Source organism: Polypterus senegalus, chromosome 2 (assembly GCF_016835505.1).
Source record: "Polypterus senegalus isolate Bchr_013 chromosome 2, ASM1683550v1, whole genome shotgun sequence".
Taxonomy (NCBI): Eukaryota; Metazoa; Chordata; class Cladistia; order Polypteriformes; family Polypteridae; genus Polypterus; species Polypterus senegalus.
In genome coordinates this window covers 135,735,102-135,755,324 of record NC_053155.1, presented here as the reverse complement: position 1 = coordinate 135,755,324, position 20,223 = coordinate 135,735,102, and the positions used below count along the sequence as shown (strand labels likewise).

The following is a 20,223-nucleotide window of genomic DNA, read 5'->3' as shown; positions in this document are numbered from 1 at the left end:
TTAAACTTTATATTACCTCAATGTTTTTAACCCAAGCCCATACATATTTCAGGTTATAGTCATTTACTTCTACCATCTTTTCTTGCCATGCTTTTGGTTTAGAGTCATATTTGACAATGTTAAACTTCTTCTTGTACTGTAGTTGTTCCTGTAAAGATACAAAAGACTCACAATGAATTCCATAAAGACTCACTGTGAATTGGGTGGTATTTGTAAATTTTAGTTGTGCCCATGAGGGTTTTGTTGGGGTAGTGCAGTTCCTGCACACATCACACACATGTGTGGTTTAAGTTCACTGGCGTTTCCAAATTAGCCCAGTATTAATGTGTGAGTGTAAATTACAATGGAATGAGTACAAACTGGCAGATTGTATATGGAAGTAAGCATTTATAACTAAGGCCTATTAAATAGATTTAAAAGTATAAAAATAATAATAATTTGCTAACTTTGAAGCTAACATCCCTATTTCAGAGGAAACACAATGTTCTGTTTCTTTGCTTAGTGTCACTATGATTGGGTACTGTTTGAGTGACTGGTGCCTATTCCAGACGAGTCTGTTGCTTATGTCTAGAAAATAGTGTGGCTACTCACGATCCTCCACTGAAAATGGTAGATTTACATTGGTCAAACATTTGAGCACAACTGATACTACTGAATGCTTGCACACACATACTGTATGCCTCAAACCTGGATGAGCTGATGAAGAGTTTCTTTCAGTACTTTCAGTTTCTTTTTCATAGACTCAGAGGCATCTATCAAAACATACACTTGGTCCTCAAGAATGTTCCCAAAAAATTCTCTGCTACCAGTCTGAAGCCATTCAAGCCTGCCAGGAAATATAGATTTATACAATAAATATTTTAGTTTATTTATTTACAATTATATTTTAAGAAAGATACCACAGAGTACAGTGATTGATGACACCAAATTTGAGTAAATGTGTTTGTGTACTTGCATGTCTAATGTAACCTTCTGCCTCACTCCCAATTCTGCTAGAATTGGCCTTGGCCTCCATAGACCTTGTAAATGAAAAATGGTAAAAAACCTATACATTTATTTATTTGTTTATATTATGGTATGCTTTAAATTTTGAAATGACAACATAATCTGATCAAGGCTGAGATTAAATGATTCAATAAAACTCCATATACCAAGCTGACCAGAAGAGCGGAATCAAAGATGTCTTGAATGGCTTTGAAATTCTGTTATTGTTCTTTCCTGATTTGTGACTAATATCCACAATCTAAATTAAATCTTTTAAACAGAAATACCGCCTACCTATTTACCCACCTTCTCACCTATCAATCTCACTTTGTACTTTAATTTTACTTCAATTATTGGAAAGAGTTAGATATTTAATTGAATGAATGGTTCAGACATTTTGCACATCTATGCCAAAGTGATATTTGTGTATAGTTAAAAATGTTGACAACTTTGTTTTTGTTGGCTTTTGATGTGTTTCACACATAATGGTATTCAACTTTACATAAAATCTTTACATGTAAAATGTGTCTGTATAACATGTTAAATATAATGAAAATAGTTTGAAACTTTACTACAGTGAATGTCTCTGAGACGCTTCTTCTTCTGTACAGAAAGGTTTCAAAACACATTCATGACAAGATGACACTTGCATCTGTCTGTATCCATTAAAATCTGTTGCTTGACAGCATTACGTTTAAGAAGCAACTTACCAAGCAGGAGAGTTGAACTTTCCATTTCTCAACTTATTTTAACGTATTTCTACATTGCACTTTGCTACCCTCTGTAGAAGTGTGTCCTACTGATTGCTTATTTAAAGCATTTGCACTGTGTCCATGCCCCTATCACTGTATTCAAAGGAAGTCTAAATATTCCTCAGAATGCACTACTATAGCTTGATTTGATGGAGGTGATACATACTTCAGTATGTCCTCTCTCACTTTCACTTCTTTTTGGCATTTCCATAACTTCCATCATCACCATTTCCAAATTTCTGGCATGTTTCTTATTCCTAATTATTGCCTGTCTAGAACATGTTAAGTTAAATAATTCTCTATTTCTAGTCATCTTCCATCTGAATCAACAGTTCTTTTAGTTTTTTCTAATTTTATCTGAAAGTTTTCTCCAAATTCATAAATAGGCCTTGTCATAGCCTCTAGTATTTTCTCACATTACATCTTAATTTCCACTTTCATTTCCCAGATTATGCTGTATCTAAACTATGTTTTATCTTTGACGTAGCTTAATTTCTACTTTGAAATTACCTTGACAAATAATGAAACTTACGTGCTGTTCTTATACTGATCCTGCATGGTTAACAATGGATACAATGAGGCTGGCAAATGTCATGCTTTCTTTGGGTATGTTGGAATATAATGTATGTTTCACGAGTCTAAATTATATGCTGTATGTGTATGACTGATATTTGATTAATGGCTTAAAGCAAAAGTCACCTTTTTTGTAGAGTATCAATAACTGTCTTCATCATGGTTTCATACCAGCTGCACTTTTCAGCCGTAATATAAATATGGACCAACGAACCATCTTTCCACAGTGTGTGAGCAAATTTATCACAGTATTTTGCATTGATTAGTTTATTCCCTTTCACCTAAAATGAACAATAAATTTGTGAAGTTAACAATATGCATACAGTAACTGAAATGTCCGTCCAACTTATAATTAATGAAGATATAATCAAGACTTTAGCATACATATTTAACAATATGCAATAGAATTAAAATCAGAACGTAAAAGAAATATTAGCATGATAGGAAATTATCCGAAAAGTAAACTGCCAAAATATTTAGAAATGAAAAACTATTGTAATTGAATTACTGTTTATTAGTATAATTTCAGAATAGGTTTTAGCCAAGAGATAGGGCCAGTGATGTGTGGTTTCCATTATATGACATAAGGTAACTTGGTTAGGTCAAGTCTTCAAATAAAGGACTTTAAATAAAGAGTGAACTTCTATATAAATTCTGTATTAGCTGGTATCTAGTATAACTAGGGGTATTGGCCATTGGAGCATTCTAGGGACATTTCCTATCCAGTAGCTGGCATCATGGAGGTCAGCAGAATGCATGGAGACTATTTTCGGTAGAATGTATGCAGGAGAGGACATCAAACTAGGAGTAAGAGTTTCACTGGTATATATGAGCATTTAAAAGAGCCCCTATTTATGTCATCAACAGAAGATTTCTGTTGACTCTTCTACTGTAAGTTGCATCAACAACGGGGATGTGTAGTAATTGGAGAAACAGTGGATGATTTTGTCATGAGCTACATAGGAGAACTACCTGAAACTAAACATTAACAACACAAGGGTGTTGGTGTTGGAGTCACCATTGCAGGGAGGAGGAAGAGATGTTGCAAAGTCATAAACATATGAGGGTTGATCTGAACAGTAAACTGGATTGAGTGGTTAACGGAGGCATAATATGCAAAAAGGCCCAGTGCCGGTGCCTGAAGGTACAGAACCACAGCCTGAAGATTCTTTGATGTGTATGAGAAGTTATGGGGGATGTTCTTACAGTCCACTGTAGTCAGTGTACTGTTTTATAATGTGGTCTGTTGGGGAAGTAACACTATTTCTGTGATTGAATAGAATGCTCAAGAAGGTCTGCTATATCACAGGCTTGGACCTGGAATCACTGGAGGGAAATGCAAATACAAAAAATGTTATGATGGCAAAATTATGATTAATGCTGCTCATTGTCTCCATGCTGTGTTCTCCTAAAACACCTTTAGTCATCAGCTCAGCTTCTACTGGAGCTCATTGACCATTGCCTTCAAAATGTATAATACCTGCACTTATTGTGCCTGTCTTCACCCTAGCCAGATAAAACAAACATAATAACATGGGGAAAGTATTTTTTATTGTATTATAGCATTATTATATTGTGTATATAGATCCAGGTCTTGCACTAACATAATAATTTGTTTTATTGTCTTACAATGTGTTTTTATGTTATCTGTTTCTGATGGAGCATGTAAATTTTGAGGCAGGCCAAATAAAGAACTACTCATTTACTAATTTGAATTTGGAGAGATAAGAGTGGTATTTGCAAGAAAAAGTAGGAAACCTGGGCCCACAACTATAGCACACAGCTTATACCGTATTATATACAGTAGTTAATTCCAATGGGATAGACCTGTAATTTATTGAAGTATTTACCCCTTGTCACTTTGTATGAGAATAAAAGCCCTTTCTTTACAGACTGCTGTTCCTGTTAAAAACACATTAATAATGCATTACATCTGGATAGATTGGAAATTCTAGTATTAGCCTAATTTAAATTAAGTTTTGATATGTGTGGGAATATGGCTTGCAATGCACCAGCTAAATAGATGGGTTGGTTCATGCCTTGTGCCCACTGTTTTCATGAAAACTGTTTTACTGAAAAAACTATGGGGCTCGCCATCCCCCCTGCCTGCACTACGTGCCAGCTACTTCACATCTGTGCCTCTCGCGTATATGTATTTCACTTTCACCAAACAACAAATCTTTTAATTCTCGTGGATACGCTTCTTCATTGGGAAGAAACACTATTTTTACCTGATGGCAACACAAATTAGACGATCTACAAGTCTCTGACTTAAAGTTTAAATCCGAACAATATATTCAATCTCTTTTCGCTGTTCCGTTATTATACCGAGTAATAATTTCCATATGTTTGTCCAAATGCGATCTATACTATCATTTTTTTTAGACTTTCAAATTTTAGTACTTTCATTATCTCTAACCTGCTCTGCATGTGTATTGCATTTTTGAATTCTTTACAACATTATACTTTGTCATCTACTCTTTGTCTTTTATTTGCGGTCCCGGGCATGTTTAAATCTCTTGGCACAAGGTCTCGTCTCATGGGACTTGAAAGTATCTCTCTGAAAAAGTCACATCTCATCCCAGGCTAAAAAGTCTTGTCTTGTCCCTGGATTTTTTATATAATAGAGAGATATGGGTGGATGAAGGATCTAAAATGTAATTTTTACTGAATGTTTCTGTCTCTAAATTTTATTATCTGAAGATGTAAAAAAAATGTTTTTGAAAAACCAAGTTTGTCCATCCATTTGTCATTTTCCATTGAAGGATTACTTGAGTGTTGATCCAATGGCAGCATTAGGTGCAAGGAAGAAACTAACATTGGATAAGGAACACATGTACTAATTCTATTCAATTCTACATCATTAATATCAAAACATCTAGTTCCTAATTTTTGTGTTTTAAAAGAAGACAAATTGTATATTGACACATAATAAATATTCTCCTTTTATTTATTTGGTAGCTACTTACAGCATCACTCTGCAGTTCTCTTTCAAGTGGCTTACATTTTATTTCAACAATTCCATCAGAATGGCGAAAAGCACAATCAGCAAATGCATCATAAAAAGAGACCTTCTGTGCCTTCAAGCCATATTTCTGCAGCCAAAGTTTGGAGCTTAGGCATGCCTCCATTGGGATAGTTTCACGATCTTTTGCCACTGCTTGGGTTAAGAAAAAAATGTACATAAATTTTTCTAAAGATTATTTAATATAATATAAAAGTCTAGACTGATTTAAAAACTACTACTCATGACCATTGAAAAAGTTAAAATATTATTTGGCTTAGTCAGCTGAAATAGTGTTTTAATTATTTTTATTTTTTTCCGTTTTTTTCCTTGTGCATGATTGTACACTGTTTTGAATATAAACAAGCTGGTTTCTTAACAATCTTCTTGTTTACATTTACATTCAACCAACAGTATCTGACCATGAGTTTTATTTTTAAAGGAATACTCCATGCAAAAATGATACTTTTTTAAAATATTACTGTGATGTCCTGAGTGCCTGCAGTCCTGGCATCTTCTTGAACCAGAGACATCAATAGTCATGACCAGGATTGCTAGGGCAATGAGGACAAATAAACAAGCAAAGTTGATGCATCAAAAGAGCAGTGCAGTTTATTATACCGTGTCTAAATAAATAAAGTGCAGTGCAGTTTTTCAATAAATAAGCCATAAAACATAGTTCATTTGTGAAGATCACTCATCAATAAATAAGTCCCTTAAATAAGTTAAAATCCAAGAATAAAACAAACATCAAGTCATCTTTTGTCTTCTTTTCACCCTTCAGGTCTTCTCAACCGGACTGAGTTGCTGCAACCACAGTCCTCTCTCCAGATGTCATCCCAGCCACCTCAGTCTGCCAATGCTGGGACACTCTGGAGGCAGACCTCCATCCTCCTGCCACTGACCTTCAGTCAAAAAGGACCCCTGGGGCACACAGTCACCCCTGCTCCTTCAAATTACTCAACAGGAGTGAATTACTCCTGGACCACCATTCTTCTCACTCCCTTATGGGACCACCAACTGCTCTGCCTCCTTTACACTGCATTGACTCGATTTCCCAGTTCTCTCCATTCTTTTTCCCCTTCTCTTTCTGATCTACTCGGACTCCTTTATACATTTGTGGGTGCAGGTGCTTTTTCTAATAACCCACATAGTGTCAGTGAGGAACAGCAGAGCTGATAGCACCCGCATGTTAATTAGAACGAGAACAGGCCATTCAGCCCAACAAAAATCGCCTGTCCTATCCACTTATTTCTTCCAAAAAAACATCAAGTCGAGTTTTGAAAGTCCCTAAAGTTTTACTGTCTACCACACTACTTGGTAGCCCATTCCAAGTGTCTGTCGTTCTTTGTGTATAGAAAAACTAATGTTTGTGCGAAATTTACCCTTAACAAGTTTCCAACTGTGTCCACGTGTTCTTGATGAAATCATTTTAAAGTATCCATCTTGATCCACTGTATTATTTCCCTTCATAATTTTAAACACTTCAATCAAGTCACCTCTTAATCTTCTTTAAACTGTATAGGCTCAGCTCTTTTAATCTTTCCTCATAATTCAACCCCTGTAGCCCTGGAACTGGGAATCAGCTTAGTTCCCCAGTGTCTGGATGTTCTCCTAGCGTTTGCGTAGGTTTTTCTCTGAGTATTCCAACTAGTTTCCATACATTACCAAATACATTCAGGTTACATTAATATGCAATTCCACATTCACCCAAGTATCCTGGCATCCTGTCGTCTGTTTTTTTCCCCGGAAAAAAATGCTGTTGTAAGGATAGGATCTCGTCTCCTGTAAATTTAGACTGTATTTGAGAATATCAGAACTATCTCGACAAGAACAGGCCATTCAGCCCAACAAAGCATACCACTTAATACTTCCAAAATAACTATACATCTAGCTTTGAAAGTCACTAAAGTCCTACTGTCTGTCTGTGGTTCTCTGTGTAAAGAAAAACTTCCCAGTGTCTGTGGATAATTTACCCTTAACAAGTTGGTTGAACTAATTTTAAAGTAATGACTGGAAAGGTATGGTACATACAAGAAATGATTACACAAGGAATGTGCAAAATGAATTGTTTAATGACCATACTAATACTAAATAAAAAACTTACCAACTGCTGATCGTGTTGTTGCCAATATAAGAGACTGGACTTTCTGTAAAGTTTTTTTGGCTTGTTCTATTTCTTGCCATATTAGAAACACATCTTCTCTAACTCCAGCCCCTGAAAGGAGAAGAAAAACATACATAATGACTTGGCCTTTCATTGTACTACTTACACATGACAGTAAACATGACTTGACTTGAGTACTTTACCATTTAAATAGACCTAACATTATGATTTTAATTCAGATTAACTGTTTAAATAGAAATGCAAATTCTTTACTCTCTGGAAATCTCTAATGATATGTCTTCACCATCCACTTATTCTGAAAATGGTGTTGGGTTCGGAAAATAGACAGGCAGGTGTGGTCAAACCAAAGTGAAACACGAAAGCTATTGTGTATATTTAGGTCTGATCTGCTTTGTGATGGCATTTCCCATACATATTTCCCCATTTTTCTACTTTTGACTGCTGGTATGAGTGTTTTAACTCATAAAAAAGAATAAACTTGGATTTTACCTACTACTCAAATGAATGCTCTGCCCTCACTGAGTTGTATCATGTGCAGGTTAGAAACAAGTTATCCCTGTTCTGGCAGACAGTAACCATCCTCTTCTTCTAAAGTCTGAATTGCTGCCTTTAAGTTAAGTTTCACAAGACTCAATGGTGATAGATTTATAGCTGTTTTTGTCATCATAACATCATTACCATTTTAATGGACGTTGTATGGGTTTACTCGGATTAACGTGTCTCAGCCCAAATCTCTTTTCTCCACGGTCCTGTTCATACTTTAGTGGGAAGACCCATTCTTTTCACATCATCTGAGGCCACTGCCAACTACATCTTCTTTGGCCTCTTTCTTGACCTCATCCCCTTCTTCTTTGTCTTTGTGCACTTCTATGCCCAGTCATTCTCTGCTTTTTGCTCCTCATGCCCAAATCACCTCAGTCTGTTTCTCTTCAACATGCCCCTATCGCCTTCCCACCCTTTTAACTCAGTAATATCCTTCTTCACACTTTGTGACACTGCACATCATTTGCATCTCTGAGTTCTGGGGTTAGGTTAAGTAAGGTCAGTGTTCCTCTTGCATGTTGTGCAAGTGAACTAAGAAGGGTAGCATCAGACAAGGCATCTGGTCTGCTCCATTAGCCAGATTTTGATATAACATGTTTTTATTCAGTTACAAGCATTTTCAATAATAAGAGCCCTTGATGAAATATTAAAGTCATCACACCATATAGGAGGAATACTTTGTGTAGGAATCCTTGATAAATTTTAACTTACTTTATTATATATTTATATCTAGCATTTGATTATTATCTGTTACACTTTTTTGTAAATTAATCTATTGTACCATGTTTTATAGGGTCTGTGGAAAACTGTTTAATATTTAGACATTCCTGCTGCAAACAAATTTTCTTTAGGAATAATAAATTCTTCTTGACTTAATCATTGAAAAACCTGATACCGAAACATATTTTACATTTTAATTTGTCACAGAAGTGGCTTACAAATTATAAACACATAATACAGTTTCTTACGCATTTGAACTACTGAACACAGGTAGGCTGTGAGACTTGCCATAGGTAGCATTTTGACAAGAGTGGTATGGAGAGAACTAGAAACCTTGTTATTTATTTGGTTTACTCATAAGCAGTCAAGATCAATGTCAAAAAGTAAGGTGCCAACTTAAAATGATCACAATTCAACGATTATTACAGGATTACTCCAACCAATATCAAACCCGCTTATTTCAGATAAAGGTCAGAGTGGAATTATGAATATATTAAATATGTCAAAATTACAAAAATTTCTATATGACTTGTTGCACATGTATAGTACATGCTACCAGCCACCACTCACTGTTTTTCAAATAATATATACAGTCTGTAGTACTGGTACTTATGCTTATACCCTATCACTTTGGTGTGACTTAATTGTTTACAACGAAAGTGTGATAATAAATCAGTTTTTTCCAACATGGGAGTTTAAAGCTTTCTGTATTGCTATTAAGGGAATATAGGGTCTTCGACAAGCAGTGAAATTTAAGCCTTTGCAAATCAGCTACAGGCTGGACTGCAAAAATTAGATTATTCCAACTGATAAAAGCCTGGCAACTTCTGCTTTCAATAGGAATCAACTCAGCTCAATAGTAAATGAAGTACTGTATTTCCTTCTTGTATATAGTGCACAATGATGTTTAGATCAGTTTTATTTTAATTTTTACCAATATATCTCTCTATTATAAAAAAGCAATCTTAGAAGGAGATGAGACGTGATTTTCTCAGAGAGACACTTTCACGTCACGCAAGACGAGACTTTTTGCCAAGAGATTTAACCACACCCGGGGCCAGAGATAAAAGACAAAGAGTAGATGACAAAGTAGAATGTCGTAAAGAATTCAAAAACGTTGGTGTGGTACACATGTAAAGCAGGTTAGAGATAATGGAAGTATGAAAATTTCGAAAGTCTCAAAAAAATGATAGTAAAGATCGCATTAGCACACACAAACAGAAATTATTACTCAGTGAAATAACGGAACAGCAAAAAGAGATCGAATATATAGTTCAAATTTAAACTTTTATTAGGAGACTTCTAGATTGTCTAATTAGTGTTGCCATCAGGGAAAAGTAGTGTTTATTCCCAATAAAATAGGCATATCTGTGAGGAAGATTTGTTGTTTGATAAGAGTGAAATCCACGAGAGAAAATTTCAAGCCCTGCGAGACAAGAGCTTTTGCAAAGAGATTTGGAAACATCTTGCCCATATAACCACGCACACAGTTCAATCATTTCCATATGTGTGAATACTATTGTCAGACACATTTCTTGTTGAGAGAAATTCACTCACGGGCAGTTATACGTTGTGTTGTCACGATGTAGTTCCAAACACAGAATCAAAATTCAAAAGTATGTAGATATTGCTTGGCTTTAAACTTTAAGTCAGAGACTTGTAAAATGTTTAATTTATGTTGCCATCAGGGAAAAGTAGAGTTTCTTCCCAATCAAGACTCCTATCTGCGAGAATTAAAAGTTTTGTTGTTTGGTGAAATTGAAATCCACATACGCGTGCAGTATAGATGCAAAGTTGCTGACGCATAGCGCAGGCTGGAAGGTTGGAGAGCAAAGTTAATGTGTGGACTTATGGAATCCCTCTAATCAGAGTAACTCCAGCGAAGCCAAATGTAAAAAATATGTTTTTATTACAAAAATAACACAAAGGAGGATAAAATACAGAAAAAATATTTGCATATACTGTATAAAGAGACAAGAATCAACAGACCTGCTGCCCATGTGGGCCTTCCTATGCAGATCGACACAATTCCTGTTCTGTCTAGTGGCTGAACTGCCCCACCTACCAAACGCCAAACAAATCATTTGGCTCCTCCTTGCTCAGTTTTCAAATCTGCTTAACCCATTTAAGGGTTACGGGAAACCAATGTATATATCTCAGTGGCATATGCCAGAGCAATACAGGAACTAGGTCTGCGCCAAACGCCAATCCATCGCAGAAAGCAATCACTCACACTTCTTCAGTTCTGATCTGCAATAACATTATAGATCTAAAAAAAAAACCAATGTACCTTGGCGAAAATTCCACTCAGACATGTGAAAACATGACAAAAAGAGTAATTAGGCTGGAATATGAACTCAGAACTTTATCGCATTAAGATAGCGGTGGAAAATGTTATGCCTTTGTGCTGCCATTAATGTAGAAATATCCATTCAGATAAAGTATTACAAGTATCATTAACTGTTATGGTGCTAGACACTAAAATATGTAATCCATACTGCCAGAAACCATTACTAAAAAAACTATTAATAATTGTCTAGATACTCAATATTTATTTGACATGGTGCCTTTCACAGAAAGTTAAACTCCAAAGAAACCCTCAACATAATAGTACAGTATATCTGACAGAGACGCACAGTATATGTTTTTTATAGTTGGGTCTGCAGAAAGGTAGCACTATTTAGTTAGTTAATCACCTTATGTCATGAACAGGACCAAATTGTTTTTATCACGCTTGCCCTCAATAATGCATGAAAAACAAATTCAAAAAAGAAAATAAAAAACTAAAACAATTGATTTAATGCAGTAATGCATATAATGTACAGTTATTCAGTATTGACTTTGGATTTCAAGCAAAATCCAGAAGAATTTCTTTACTTAAAATACCACTAAAATCTGATTTTCCACCTTTGTGAATTAAAGTCCAAAATCTGCAAGTCATGTCATCTGAATGATATAATAAGTAAGGTTTCAAGGTTTCTTTTAATTTTAAGAAATAAATGCTTTCTTTTCTCATTTTCCCTTCTAATAATTTGCATTAATCTCCCACCCACACATCTATTCATTGTTTTGCATGCCTAATTCAGTATTGTCTTGTATTCATTATTGACCTTCATAATGTTTGGCCTCGCCAAATAAATGAAGCAGAGAAAAGACCAAAGATGGTATATTTGACACAGTAAGCAGAATTACAGTTTAGAACATCATGTTTTAAATTAAAGGACTATATTTCAAAATTCCATTATTAGCTTATCTATTGATCCAGGATTCCAAATATGCCACTTTTCAATCCCATTTATCCAGGATATCACACAGGAAAGCTAGATCCTATTATAGCAAGCAGCAGGTGCAAAGCAAGAACAATCCCTGCACAGGTCGCTAGCCCACTGCGGGTATTCTAAATCTTGCAAAATAAAACAGATACGATCACAAAATTGAGCTGTCGCATGTGAGCTTGTGCTCAGCTTCTGGACCTCTCTTGACAGTAACAGAGAAAGCAGCATGTTGTAGAAGCTAGTTTGTGCATTATGTATGTTTTCTTGCTTTATGTGGGGCAATATCAAATAATAATTCATTTAGACACATGACAACAAAGTAACTAAACTAATATATTTTATGCAGGAAAACAAGAAAAAGAAATATTAGTACCTTGAGGGACGCCTCCAACAGGTTGCCTTTGTGTCAAGATGCCTTCATCTTGAACGTTACTCCCAGCAAAATCAAGTGGCAGAATAGCATCACTGTGATTGATTATTTCAGCAAAGGCATGGAATCTTAAAGGAATTTTTTTATTTAAATACATTAGAAATAAATAAAATGATGACCAAAACATGAAATAGAGAAAACAATTAACAACATATTTCATCAAGCCTGCATTCATTATTCACATTCTTGCACTAAAGAGGAAATAGGAAAAAGGCAGTGATAACAGAATGAAGAAAATAATAGCAGATAACAGACAAAAAATAATTGCACTATTTTATATTGATTCCAAAAATGTACTAATAGCCATAAGGTATATGAAAATTACTGTGTCTGTCATCCCAAAAGACAACCATAACCATAAAACTACATATTAATTTTGTATGTATATTTTTAAAAGTCAATTTGTGACAATAAACATCGGGAGTGGTCTCCCCTAGACTTTCTCATATACTCAGATATGGGGATGGATATTTAAGGAGTAAACCGAAAGTCAATGATTATATTTTAATATTATGTATATTAACCATCAAGAACAAATAAAATCAAATTAATAATATATTGAACAATTATTATAAAAGTAAACATGAATAAATTGGACTCTGCAGCTGCATGAATTAAAGGTAAAGTACCACTTCCGGTTAACTGAAATAGAAATCTATGTTTAGTACCTAATACTTGTATGCAAAATTTGGTTTTGGATGTGAAAGCGTACTCAAGTTATCGTGTTTACATACGCACACACACGCACATAATTTCAAAAATGGTATTTTCGGACTCAGGGAGGTCTAAAATGTCGAGATTCATCAAAATCTCGAAATGGACTTTTTGGAGGATTCCCATACCTTCCTTACACTTTGTATACGAGAAAGTCAGGGAGGTCTAAAACATTGAGATTCATCAAAATCTCAACGTTGAATCTTTGGACGATTACAATATTTTCCCTATGCTTCGTATACGAGAAAGTAAAAAAGTAGCATTTCTAATATAATATTTTCATAGTTTAAAGAACTTATTTATTTTCATGTCTCTGAACTCACACACACACACTGAAAAGCCTCCTTTTCTTGTTTCACCTGCACAATTTAAGAACATAACAATTTCAGTCTTGTTTTCCAGTTAGATAAAAGTGTGCTGACCCTTCCTTGCTCAACTCAAATAATGGGTAAGTTTGTAAAACAGAGCTTGCACGTGTGCCTTTTAAAGTAGTTTGTTTATCTGCAGTTTGTACTTTTTGCTAATTGAATATCCAATGATTTACATGTGCCTCTGCTCTTAGTTTGTAATGTTTGTAGTGTTTTTTTTATTTCTCACTAAAATTTAGGATTCACATTATCAACAAACGTTTTACTTTAGAGAAGTTTAGGAGTAAACATTGTTTGTTTTTAAAGATTGGGAAAAAATTAATGAGTTGTGTACAAAAATGTGATTGGCTACTTTAACTCAACAGAATTTATAATTTTATACAATCTGGTTTTGGTTTTAAATTCTTTTTCACTTTATTTTACATTTTTCTGGATATTCTATTTCACTCTGTGGTACTGAAATATTTAGAATCTATTTCTGATGATAGTTTTTGCCAAGCACTTTCAACGTTATCCTGTGATGCCAAATTGCTTTATGATAAGGGCTGCCATTTTGCTGAATTGACTACAACATTGCTAGGCTTGGACAACCAGAAGTACGCAGTGTCTAATGTCAGCGATAATTAGGTATAAAGTTCTGGAGGAAGGCTTCCTGGTTATCCAAGTTTGTGTTATGTGGGCTTTTTGAATAACGATTTTCTGGCTAAAGACTTAGTGCTTTGATTCTCTTGACTTTGACTTTTAAAACTATATTTAGGCAAGATGAAAGACTGGTTTGATTTTTGGTTAATGAATCTTGTGTGACCTTTTGACAACATTTCTTCACCCAATTCTTTTTAATAAAAACCTGCCTGTTCTCTCTTTGTGTGGCAGAACAGCTAAGTGTTAATCACAAAGGAAATTTAGAAATTAAATTTACAATGGCACCAAAGAAACAAAAAAGATACATAGAGAAATTAACAAAAACAATTTTATATTTTTTTCACATTAAAAAATACAAACTAGCAGGATTATCAGAAAAAGCAGAAGGAAAGGAGTATATAACCATATAATTAATAACTTTCCATATAAAATACATCAACCAGACAAAACAAGTCTTGGTGAAACTGAATCAGTAGTGGAAGCTGATTGGTAGTGTGGGTGCTTACATAATTCTGCTATTAACATTTAAGGCCATTCATAACCTTGCCCCTCCATATCTGTCTGACCTTCTTCATGTTGCCATTCCCTCCCGTAACCTTAGATCCTCTTCCTCCATCCACCTGACCGTCCCTCTTGCCCGTCTAACCTCCATGGGGAGCAGAGCATTCAGCTTTTCTGCTCCCAAACTCTGGAATTCATTACCTACTGAGCTTAGAAACATCAAATCATTTTCAACCTCTAAATGTAACCTTAAAACGCATCTTTTTAAAATGGCTTTTTCTTTAGGATTACAGTGGCTTTGTTGGGTTTTAATTTTTATATCTTGTTTTTTTCTGGTGTTTTAAGTTGTTTATAATGTGTCTTTTTATTTATTTATTTATTGTTTGTTCGGTGTCCTTGAGTTCTCAGAAACGCGCCTTGTATAAATAAAATGTATTATTATTATTATTATTATATTACTATAATTATGGGTAATTAAGAAACTGCTTGGAAAATACCATGAATCCAGTGCAGTATTTCCAGACTATGGTGTCCTATTCCTAATTAAAATAATTGGCCCATCCACTTGCTATTTATACAGTACACAGATCACAGGGTGAAATAATTTGTTGCAGCAACAAGGAGTATTAGGCACGTTACAGACTGCCTGTTCACGGCAGTGCACACACATGAAATTTCTGTATCGGTCAAATATAAGGCATGGTAACACAGTGGTTAGGATTGCTATATGTAGGGTCTGATTCATAGGCAGATCAGTGTATGGAGTTTGTATGTTTCCTCTATGTGGAGATTTTCTCAAGGAACACCAGTGTTCTCTGGAAGTCAAAAACACACACGTAAGGTTAAATGGGAACTCTGATTTGCCTACTATGAGTGAGACCATGTTTGAAAGTGACTGGGGCCTGCTGTCCAGATACAGTTCACTCATTCTTCTCAATGCACCTATGACAGGCTCTGCCAAAGTGCAACAATAGTTTGGAAAAGTACGTTCAGAAAATGATTGGACGGTTGGATGTTTCTTGGACAGTATATTCTTGGACCACCAAAGAAAGGTTAACAACATAAAAGAGCATGCACACTTTACAAAGAATGCGCCCCACTATCTAAATATATCTCAAACGCAATCTCCTATATACAGAATAAAAGAGTTAAAAAAAATATATAACCTACCGTCCAGTTGTCAAATGTGTTAAGTCTTTTAGGAATTTCATTGTGCTTTCATTTTTTGCATTGAATGATACCATATGGACAGGGCATTGACAATTAACCAAGTTTTTTCGGAGACTCTCCATTGCAGCTTCTTTAATATCACCAACTACAAAGATGTAAATTGCTTCGACCTACAGACACATTGCAAAAAAAACTCCTAATTATAGCTTGTCAGAAATTTGTTTATAAAGATACACTAATGCACTCTTATTAGAGACAGGATTAGCCCACAAATAATAAAAAGACATTCTCTTAGTAACAGGTGAGTCATATAACATTCTAAGTGTGAATGAATCCTAATAAACAGTATACTTCATAACAACTAGTTATGCTAGGTTTATAGACATATTTAATGTACTGGAAAGCCAGTATCCATGCACCAGCATACAGAAAAAGAGTTTCTTATGAACAAAAATGGTGACATTCCACTAAAAAGAATTTAACAAAAGCAACCTTTGTAATTACTCATAATTACATCATTGTGTTAGTGTTAATCTACAGTATATTAGAATGCATAAGCAAAAATCAGAATTTAGCAAGTTAATCCCACAAAATAAGACACACAAAATTGTGGCCTTGGCAGTTCCAAAGTGGCCCCTTGTGAGTGATGAATAATAGTCTGGATGTGGTGTGTAATGGACTGCTGCTCTGTCAAGGGATGTGGAGAAACTTATATTATATCAAAGATACTGGGCTATGGCATCAGACATCAAGAACTAATATAAAGACTCAACAACATAAATATCTTTCAATTTCTTTCACTCTTTGGAAAAGCAAATTATGGGAATTAACTTTTGTTCCAATTCAAGTAAACTTGGATTCTAAATAAAAATGCTTTTAGCATCTGACAGATCTAATCCAGTTCGGGTTTGCCGGACTCTATTCTGGCAGCAATAGGTACGTTGCAGATATGGAGCATCAGCACATATATGCACACAGTCACCAACCCTGACTCATAAAGGACAGGCATCCATTAAACCAGATGCATTTATAATCATAATAATAAGATATAATGTATTTTGCTGATTTTCCACTTTCTAACCTGTCTTCTGCTTTATTTTGATGTTTGAAAGATATGATTATTAAATATTTTTAGGTCAAAATTAAGTTATAGGATTGGCCTTATATGTGGGGGGCATGATGAGCAACTTCTAAATAATTCTCTGTTCACTTTGCAACCCCATTCAAGAATTCCTTCTTATAGCAGTTAACAGCAATGAGTGTAGATTATGGAGAACATGTGTTAAAGTGCACATGCTTGTATTGACATGAATAATTGGATGTAAATATTTTTTTAAAAATTAGCTTAATTCCACAGTTTGCCAGTGTAACATGAATGAAACTAATTCAGCATAAGCATGAAGACAACATACTCTGTCAACCCAATAGCAAAGACAAAGTTGAAAATGATCATATTTAGTTTTATACAAGGGGTTTCTCATGGCAGAAATTAGTTCAAAAAAGGTGTGTTAGTTAAAAGTAGGATACAAAGGAGCGTTAAACACCTGGAGGACAGAAAATAAACTCAGAAGAACAACCCTGAAACTAAACTTTAACCGCATAAGCAAATGTTTTACCCAGATTGGCCATCGGGTGAGGGGTCTGCCCACTCGCACATCAGTACCACAGACTCCTCTTGTCATATTCTGATTCTCTTTTTCCCAATCTTTCACTATCTCTCTATTTCTGAACCTTCTGCTCTTTAACTCCCATGTCACTACCATCTAATTCTTTACTCCAGGGACATCAAGTTAGAATTCCTTCAGCAGGCCCTGATGTTCAAGAAATCTCCAGCTTTAAGATGTTCTAAAAAGGTGGGGCCTGCAAAGTAACAGCTCTGATTTCTATTCCCTTAGATCTTCAGCCTATTTTGATATTTTGTTTTCATTGTAGTGACAGTTGAAAATCTGCTGTCACATAAGCATGCAGAAGTAAATAAGTATGATCCTAAATGCTTACTTACTTAAAAGCCAACATTCACTATGATTTATTATCTAAAATTAGCAAGAAGTAAACTAGTCTTCAATTTTTTTAACGTAATGTATGAAGAAAGATCAGTCAGCATATCTTCTTCATTCACAGGTCATTCTGCACTTGTTCATTGAGATTACATGGACCAAGAACAAACAAAATCCTTCTCTTGAGTTCTAACTTAGAAAAATCATTTTCAAATTTAACTAATGACATTTTGTGAATTACCGATCACGATTAGTTTTAGTTGGTTAAAATTGTCATATTCATTTCGCTTTTCTGTGTCAATCATTTGGTCAGTTAAGTTTTCAAGTTATCAAAGAAGTTGGTTTCAATTGCTTATATCCAAAATTTAATTTTCTTCTTTGAGTCTTCTGTTATGTTATAACTGTTGAATATTGTCTATGTGTTTCCTGAAGTGACAAGTTAAACTTTTTCAAAAGCTGAATTATTTCTGCTGGCTAAACATCATCATGTTCTAATGTGTATCTTTTAAGAACTGCATAAAGTCACAGTTTTTGTTTGATTCGAATATAATTATTTCTGCTCTTAGATCATCATAAACTAAAGCCTTTTCAAAAATGTGACTTTACAAAAACCAACAAGCATCTGCGTGTAATAATAAAATTTTATTTGTACCGTTTACTTGTATTTGGTTATAAAATGAATATAACAATAATAGCTGCAGCATTTTTAATACATTCAGATTAGTTAACGGACATAAAGAGAATATAACACTGCTTGCATCAAACAACACATAAGTTTAGTAAATATCATGACAGACAGCAGAACCTCTGCTTTCTGATATGGGTGAGCCGGGTGAGTCATCGGTGTCAAATTCTGACTATTTGTTGATCATTAGTAATTTTTCTAGTATCTACAGCTTATACAGGATGGCCCACGAAAAAGTGCCCACCTCCACTGAGAGTGCAAAAAGTGTACATGAACAGGCTGAAACGGGCACAGAGATGTATTGACACACAAACAGATCACTTTCAGCATCTTCTGTAAATGTGAGTACCAAATTTGATCATTTTTATCTTCATCATTTAATGCAGTTGTCTTGGTGGAGGCGTGCCACTTTTTCATGGGCCACCCTGTACAATCATTATGGAACCCTTATAAGTCTTCACAGAACCCATGGGTTCCATGGAAAACAGGTTAAGTACCACTGCCTTAGAGAGACAACACCATGATGCCCCTTAGTGAATGGGCACCAGTGCCCTGGCCTCCTGCCAGTCCTCTTTGAAATTTCCATCAATGGGAAGCCTAGTCCTGTCTTGTATAGTAAATAGCCCCAGGCTGTAACCTGTTGGACAGGAGGCCTTTGCCAGTGTCTTACCAATTTGGCAGTCATTTGCGGTATGAGCCCTCAACTAATCAAGCCAAACATATAAATTACTACGGGGCTTTGCCCCCTGTTCATTTTGCTTGCCAACCCCCACGCCTGCTTTACACGCTAGCCTCTTTGCGGTTCTGCCGCTTGCATATGGAGATGCGGATATACAATTTACTAACTATTCTACATGACAGCGAGTAATTAACCATATTAAAAAATAGTAAAATGTAATAATTTGAAAGTAAATTATGTTTCATGTTGCGTTAAGAGTTATTCGTTGTGTAATACGATTTTGTTCTGTTTGGCTTTGAAATTAACAAGCAAAAACTTTTTAAACTTACACTTTTACTGTAAAACTTCAGTAAAAACATTTTTTTTATTAAATTTTTATCAATATCATTGAATTTTGATTCTGTGTTTGGACTTTCATCGTGACAACGCAACGTATAACTGCCTGTAATTGAATTTTTTTTCTTTCTCTCTATTAAATAAAATAACTTTTTCGAATGTTTTGCTCTGAGATTTGTAAATTGTCTTTGCAAAAGCTATTCTAACGGAAAACTGTAAACGTTTTAATACGAATGGCATATCAAGATCTCCTTTGTTGTCTAATGTTATCCCCTGAAGTTGGACTACATTAGCTTTCTTGGATGCATCCTTCTTTCTACCATAATTCGTGCAGAGGAAGACCGGATGGTGTTAACAGTTGTAGATATTCTTCAGGATATTGTAAGTTGATGTTTTTATCTTCTGCACAATCACCACCAACTGTTTCAGCATAGTCTATTGATGCGTATTTAACCAAGCCATGTAACCGTTCTACATTTTTGGACGCATTTAACCAATTTGATGTGTAACCGGTCGACATTTTTGGCGCTAACTCATTTGACTTTCTCGCTTCTTGGTGCTAGGATTGTGCATGTACTTATTTTTACTGTTGATAACCCTTTGTGATGAAATTCTTTAATAAGATTTGGACAAAATATGTCTTCTTTAATTGGGAACTTAAAGTGAGGAAAACGTTAAAATTTATAACAGCTAAGAAAGCAAGAACTGTGTCTATCAAAATC

General features: G+C 34.9%; 1 protein-coding gene across 1 annotated transcript in view; it reads right to left on the bottom strand.

Annotated features, from left to right (window-relative positions):
- The window catches only part of LOC120523403 (von Willebrand factor A domain-containing protein 3B-like), a 221,403-nt gene that overhangs the window by 155,155 nt on the left and 46,025 nt on the right, over nt 1-20,223 (bottom strand). The window contains exons 7-13 of the mRNA XM_039744685.1: nt 15,805-15,974; nt 12,353-12,477; nt 7,421-7,531; nt 5,279-5,469; nt 2,436-2,590; nt 688-826; nt 17-148 (exon numbers count right to left, since the gene is read on the bottom strand). Of these exons, the coding sequence (XP_039600619.1) occupies nt 17-148; nt 688-826; nt 2,436-2,590; nt 5,279-5,469; nt 7,421-7,531; nt 12,353-12,477; nt 15,805-15,974 (1,023 nt within the window). The remainder of the gene's footprint in view (nt 1-16; nt 149-687; nt 827-2,435; nt 2,591-5,278; nt 5,470-7,420; nt 7,532-12,352; nt 12,478-15,804; nt 15,975-20,223) is intronic.